Here is a 7,357-nt window from a genome sequence, read left to right on the forward strand (position 1 = left end):
GATTATTATTAATAGTCAAAATGGATCTTGCCAAGCACCAAACTAACCCTTGGGATAGATACAGGATAATCAGAGCAAGCACAGTTCCTTTTTTACATGGAGCTTGCAGGTTAAAGGAGAGGAGATTAAGAAATTGAGGCAGAGTCAATGTCCTGTGATGGGATGTTCATTTGCAGTTTTCCAAGGGGGATCCTGGCACAGCGTTTTTCTACTAGTGACACACAAGCAGTGCCACCCAATGGTGCCTGGATCAAACATTTCCCTACAGGATATCCCTGAGGAAGACCAAGGATTGTTAGTTGGTTTATTATCCAAAGATTCTAAAGTCCAAAGTCTTGATTCCCCACTGCGTTGTTAGTCATTCATTCAATCATATTTGAGCGCTTTGTGTGCAGAGCACTGTACTAAGTACAATTTGGCAACAGAGACAATCCCTACCCAACAACAGGCTCAGAGTCTAGAAGGGGGAGACAGAAAACAAAACAAACAAGTAGACAGGCATCAATAGCATCAGAATAGATCAATAGAATTATAGTTATATAGACATCATTAATAAAATTAATAGTAATAAATATGTACAAACATACACAAGTGCTGTGGGGCAGGGAAGGAGGGAGGGCGATGGGGAAGGGATAAGGAGCAGAGGAAAAGGGGGGCTCAGTCTGGGAAGGTCTCCTGGAGGAGGTGAGCTTTGAAGCAATAGGGCTTTGAAGAGGGGAAGAGAGCTAGTTTGGCAGATGTGAGAAGGGAGGGCATTCCAGGCCAGAGGTAGGACATGGGCCAGGGGTCGATGGTGGGACAGGTGAGAACAAGGCACAGTGAGGAGGTTAGCAGCACAGGAGCGGAAGGTGCGGGCTGGGTTATAGAAGGGAGGTGAGGTAGGAGGGGCCAAGGTGATGGAAAGCTTTAAAGCCAATAGTGAGGAGTTTTTGCTTCATGTGAAGGTTGATAGGCAAACCCTGGAGACTTTTGAGGAGGGGAATGACAGGTCCAAATGTTTCTGTAAAAAGATAATCCAGGCAGCAGAGTGAAGTGTAGACTGAAGGTGGGAGAGACAGGAGGATAGCATGGTGTCCTAGACAGACCCGAGCTTACCCGTATTTCCACTCCTCCCACCTAGTCCTGCCTGGCCCCACTTTAGCTCCAGCAGGGTCACTGTACCTTTCATGGTCGGACACACTTTTCCCATGGATCTGCTCTTGTGGTAGGGAATCCAGCCCGCCTGTCTCACACGTTGTGGATTCGGCTCTTTATCTTTGATGTCCTTGATATCCCAGATGACTTCATCCTCCCATTGCTGCTGGGTTACCATCAGGAAGTTCTCAGGGGACAACAAGCCAACTGTTTCCTCTGCCGCCCCTGGCTGCTGCTGAGACAGAAAAGGTATCAAGATTGGCCGGAGCCAGGACAGACTCCCTACTCCCTCGCCCTTAACCATCAATGTGGCCCGTGGTCTCTGCCCTCAGTTTTTTGTTGATGTTGTCAAATACTTAAAGTGCTTACAGTGCCAGGCAGTTTTCTTGTTGTTTTTGTCAAGTACTTACAGTGCTAGGCACTGTATAGTAAGCATTGGCGGAGATACAAGCTAATCAGGTTGAACACAGTGTTCTGTCGCACATTGGGCTCACAGTCCCCATTTTACAGATGAGGTAACAGAGCTACAAGAAGTTAAGTCACTTGCCCAAGGTGACACAGCAGACAAGTGACAGAGTCATGATTAGAACCCAGGTCCTTCTGACTCTTAGGCCCATGCTCTATTCACTGCACCACACAGATTCACCCAGTCCACTCAGAGAGGGAATGAGAGAGAAGGAGAGACAAAGAGGACACCAACATTGGGGTAGGTGGAATGACAGCCTGGGACAGGTCCACCATAAAATTTCCAGGTTCTCACTTCCCCAATGGCCTCCAGGCCATTACACCAACTGGAATGAAAGCCAGAATCATTTACTCATCTTCCTCACAAATGGACCAGATCTGCAAGCTCAGCAGCAAGAACATGGCCAAAAGTTCCTCCCCTCTCCACACAATTGCTCACCTTCCCCGCCCAGTCTGTCTTCGCTCCTAGATCACCTTCTGGATTTTTCAATTTGAAGCCATAGTCAAAGCCACTGCCATCTTCTGGGACCGCCATCTTGTCATACCACAGACGGGCCGGTCCATAGCGCCATTCAGCCACCTTGTTCTTGGTGGGAGCCACTTTTTCTGCAGTCGATCGATTGGGTTCCACTGGCGCCATCATCTTCAGCTGCATTGAGGGCAAGGCAAGTGAGAAGAGGATATCTGACTGGCCCCACCCTCCAACTCTGGGGAAATAGCTTGGAAGAACTAAGAATGGTGGTTTGTTTCTCCTTCCCCTTTGCCACTGCACCTGATCCAACACTTCTGAAATACTTGTACCTTTGACCTCAGCCTTAAGGATGCCCCTCTAGCTAAGTGCAGGATCCCACCTGAGCCATTTATGCCACGTGATAGATGGGGTCTAGAGGCCTTTCCCCTCCCAGAGGCTGAACCAAAACCTCCAACCCTGATTTTAGTTCTGTTCCAGTAAGGCCTTTGAATTAACCCCAGGATTCCCATTTGATAGCCTTCTATGTGGTAACCTGCCCTCTCCAGCTCTGAGCCTCAAAGCCACCCTCCATTCCCTCCCCGACGACCCTCGACCCCCATTTTCTCACCTCATCATCTGAGAGGCACTCCTCTGGCAGGGGAGGAGGTGCACGCGGAGTTTCCCACGGAGACTTGGCCTCAGCTCCATGACACTTCACCCCTTCCTGGCTCTGCGCTTTCTTCCAGGCCTGGGTCTTCCTCTTCCTCCCTGCCCTCTGCCAGTAGGAATCGGCATTTGTCTCAAAGAGACGAAGGAAACGCAACACCTAGAACGAGAGTGAGTCAGTGCAGTGGAATGGAGGAAAGACCAGGAAACTCGGCTCTGGAGATTTTTCTGAAAACCGACTAGGCCGAGGCTCACTCTGCCTGAGGACCCCAGGGTTCCCCCCACCATGAATCCAGTCTTGTCCTCACATGAGCAAAGAGGTCTTTCTAATTCCAAGCTCCCGGCTGGATTTCCCACCCTTAACCTGGTGTGAAACAGCTGATCCAGAAATACCATCCTTTCAGATCCTATAGGCTAAGCCCTGAGCATAGGTCTGATGCTTTCTACCTTATGTTCTAATCCGATCTCTGGAACCCTCCAGTAAATACCTTGCCCGGCTGAAACTCAGGGAAAAGCTCTATGGCACTTTGGTGTTGCTTGGGGACGTGGGGCTGCGTCGTCCTGACCGGATGGTCCCCCGTGGGTCCACCAGGAGCCAAGGAGACAGACTCCCTCTCCAACTCCAAGCCCATAGGTTTGATGAAGGCTGTGTTTTCTGAAGCCGAGGAAGATGGGACCCTGACTGAGGGCAGGATGACATCATTCGCATTTCCAGGCCCTGCTGCAAGGAAGGAGGTAACGTTATAATTTAAACCGCAAACATCTTGCATTCATTCAGTAGTATTTATTGAGTGCTTACTATGTGCAGAGCACTGTACTAAACGTTTGGAATGTGCAATTCGGCAACAGATAGACACAATTCCCACAATCTCAGCTCTCACCCAGCCCTGCATCCAATGTATTCTATACTTTTATTACTTCTGGACATCCCAAGCTCCCCGCATAGGGCTCTGCAATCCATGGGTGACCATCATCAGTAGTTCCCCAGAGCATGCTCCAGGTTTGTCTCCCTGTCAATATCCATTCTAACCTTGGGCCTCATATTTCCCAGTGTGTGACAGGAGAGACGATCTAAAAGCCATCAATGAAGGCCTCTCTGAATGCCTGATCCGGCTAGCTAATTATGTGGAAATTAAGGCAAAAGCAAAATCTCACACCGTCAAAAACACCCAGTCCAGTCTGCGGGCTACCACCTGAGACTCACAAGGTGGTTCAGAGGGAAAAAATGGGGATGACATTGGGAAATGGGCCTAGGGTGGAAAGGTTAAAGGAATCAGGGTTATTTAGTGGGAGGAAAGGGGTGAACTGATAACGCTTCAATATGTGAACAACCAAGGGTGCTAACTCTGACCAATCAAGGCCAGCATACTCACTGTGAGTTGTAGGGTCCTGGTAGTCATTCTTCATCGGTGGCTTCGCAGGTGGTTGCAACCTCTGTTTGGTATCAACTTGCTCATCAGAGTCTGCATCGTAGTCTTCATCATCACTTCCTAACTCGACAGAGAAATATACTACAGGTCAATCAATGATGTTTACTGAATGTGTACTGTGTGCAGAGTGCTGTACTAAGTGCTTGGGAGAGTACATTACACTCTCCCAAGCACTCTTGGGAGACTACATTACACTCTCCCAAGCACTTAGTACAGCACTCTGCACACAGTACTACAGTCAAAGTGCATAGTCAACAGTGAAGGAGAGGGAGGGAGAAAATCATGTCAACCAGGAATTGGTTGTATTGAACTTTTATTTCGAGCATCAAAATATTGCTCAAAATGTAACTCCACATAGGCCAGAGTTGGAGAATCTCATCATGAGATTTTCAGTGTAATGAAATTTGCCGTAACACAACTTCACCTGAATTATAGCATCATTACTGGACAGTGAGTGGTCACAACATACTTTACAAAGACCAGAGCTCTCTAAAAATGTCTCGCCCAAAAGCCCAAAAGTATGGAGGTTGCTTGAGACCACTCATGCTCTTCAGTGGCGGTACATACCACTGATGGTTTGACAAAGTCAAGAAAAGAAGCTTACTTATCCATGCATCGCTGCTAAGAAAGCTAAAGCCCTCCATCAGGACTGGCAGCAGGAAATTACCCCAAATCCAGCCTTGATCCTTGAAGCAGGTGCAAGAGAGCGCTGACCCCACTCTGTGACTAACCTGAGCGGCACGAAGGCTTCAGTAACCCCATCAACTGCCGGTATCCATGACTTTCATCTTCTGCCACATCGGTTACACGCCAATTGTCCTTGGCATTTTCTGAGCTCTTTGCCCATCCTAGGGAGATGCACAAATAGGGTGCAGTCAGAACACACATATTCCCCCACCCCCAGCAACAATCACCATTCCTTAGCTGGCCCCTCCTCTCCCATCTGTATTTCATTCCCCTCTTCCCCTCCCTCCCTCCAGCTTCCCACCCTTAAGACCACCGTGGAAGCACTTAGTACTGCGATCTGCACATAGTAAGTGGTGACATAACATTCCCAACACAAATAAATGGCCCAAGGGGCTCAGACCTCACCTTCTCCTCCAGTGACCTCATCTTTGTTGCTAGCAAGAATTCCAGGGAACAGAGACTCCAAGCTGGCCCAGTTCTCACAGTTCTGAAACAGAGGCAATCACAAAGCTTGGAACCCAAGCCAAAGCACCATCCCTTCCCACCCAAGAACCCACCTCAATCTCTATTCCAGTCTCCAGTCAAAGCGACTAATCCAAAACCTAACAGTACTCACAAGCTCAAGACCCAGAAGGACTCGAGATTAGGGGGGATTAATAATAATTATGGTACTTGTTAAGCACTTACTATGTGCCAAGTACTGCTTTAAGGGCTGGGGTAGATACAAGGTAATCAGGTTGGACAGTCCCTGTCCCACATGTGGCTCACAGTCTCAATCTCCATTCTATAGATAACTGAGGCACAGAGAAGATAAGTGACTTGCCCAAGGTCACGCAGCAGACAAGGGACGGAGTCATAATTAGAACCCGTGACCTGACTCCCAGGCCCGAGCTCTGTCCATGAGGTGGAGGGAGAGGCTGCATCAACCAGTCTCTCACCCTGACTTGTACTGGCCTCAGACAGGTCTTATCTGCCCTTTTGGCTCCATTCTGTCTGTTAGGGAAGGATCCTCTAGTGCCCACAGCAAGGTGGCTTGGGGCTCTTGTGCCACTCAAGCAAGAAGCTTGTGGGGCACATCGGAGATGGCTAAAATGAGTACCCAGGGTGACCCTACCTCATCATCCATCTTCCTCTGAAAATCCTCCTCATTCTTGTGGGATTTGCAGCCTATTCCAGCAGCCAGCATCCCAACGGCGCAGTAGGTTCAAAGAAGGTCCAGCAAATAGAGAAAATAATCTAGTAATCGGGCTGAAACAGCAGATATGCTCTCCAGCCTGGATCAGTCTTCAGCACTGACTTCTCCCATTGTGACAACGGGAAGAGTGAACGGAAATAGGTATCTCTCATTGGGCAAACCCAGATATATGATCTCAGAAGGGGCTAGTTCACAAGGGAGAACGTTTAGCACTTTGTTGCCGGAGTCTGTGTTAGCACCTTTTCAGGTTCCCGGAGCCTACCCGGGGCCTAAGAACTCGAAGAAGTGGTTCTGGATGGGTGGACAGGATATGGAGAATTGCCCGTAACGAGGATGGGCAGAGGTGAGAACCAAGTGGGAGTGAGGGCCGCGAGCTAACAAGCAGCAGAACGGCAAAGAGCAAAAAGAGTTTTAGAGAAGCTTCTTTCCAACTGTCTTTCCTAGGGAGTAATGAACCCCGCCCCTCCATGAACTCCTCTAACCACGAACTGCATCATTATAATTATTAATCGTATTTATTGGACTCTTACTGTGCGCAAAGCACTATACTAAGCACTTGGGAGAGTACACTACAACATCAAACACATTCCCTCCCCACAACGAGCTCACATTGGCCCCGCCCCCTTCGAGGTCCCTAACGTCAGCCCCTTTTCACTGTACTCTTCGGTGGATGCTTTTATCATTGTTATAATACTACTACTACTCCTAATAGTATTTGTTAAGCACTCTTATATGACAAGTTAATCAAGGCGGACACAGTCCTGTCCCACATGGAGCTCACAATCTTAGCCTCATTTTACAGATGAGGTAACTGAGGCACAGAGAAGTTAAATGATTTGCCCAAGCTCACATAGAGAAGCAGCGTGGCTCAGTGGAAAGGGCCCGGGCTTGGGAGTCAGAGGTCATGGGTTCGAATCCCCACTCTGCCACTTGTCGACTAGGTGACTGTGAGTGAGTCACTTAACTTCTCTGTGCCTCAGTTCCCTCATCTGTAAAATGGGGATGAAGACTGTATGCCTCATGTGGGGCAACCTGATGACCCTATATCTACTCTAGCGCTTAGAACAGTGCTCTGCACATAGTAAGCGCTTAACAAACACCAACGTTATTATTATTATAGCAGGCATGTGGTGGACCCGGAAGTAGAACCCAGGCCTGTGTTCTATCCACTAAGACACCCTGCTTCTCATCATCAGTACTTATTGAGCGTTTACCATGGGGAACACTGTATTAAGCGCTTGGGAGAGTACAATACCTCTTCTCTGCACCCTCAACTCACCTCTGTCCCCGTTCTGCTGTTGACTCATTCACTTTTTTCTCCGTCCGGTC

At 48.6% G+C, this 7,357-nt stretch overlaps 1 protein-coding gene and 1 long non-coding RNA gene across 2 annotated transcripts; both read right to left on the minus strand.

Moving 5' to 3' along the window:
- Positions 1 to 144: 144 nt before the first annotated feature.
- On the minus strand, positions 145 to 2,254 carry LOC120638469 (transcription initiation factor TFIID subunit 1-like). Its single transcript, XM_039912441.1, has 3 exons — positions 2,039 to 2,254; positions 1,162 to 1,366; positions 145 to 275 (listed from the first exon to the last, which is right to left on the minus strand). The coding sequence occupies exons 1-3, from the start codon at positions 2,252 to 2,254 to the stop codon at positions 145 to 147; spliced, it is 552 nt and encodes a 183-aa protein (XP_039768375.1).
- Positions 2,255 to 5,239: 2,985 nt separating this feature from the next.
- Positions 5,240 to 7,357, minus strand: LOC120638436. Its single transcript, XR_005660094.1, has 3 exons — positions 7,308 to 7,357; positions 5,948 to 6,000; positions 5,240 to 5,320 (listed from the first exon to the last, which is right to left on the minus strand). It is a non-coding gene; the product is annotated as an uncharacterized LOC120638436 (long non-coding RNA).

Source organism: Ornithorhynchus anatinus, chromosome 6 (assembly GCF_004115215.2).
Source record: "Ornithorhynchus anatinus isolate Pmale09 chromosome 6, mOrnAna1.pri.v4, whole genome shotgun sequence".
In the NCBI taxonomy this organism is placed as follows: domain Eukaryota; kingdom Metazoa; phylum Chordata; class Mammalia; order Monotremata; family Ornithorhynchidae; genus Ornithorhynchus; species Ornithorhynchus anatinus.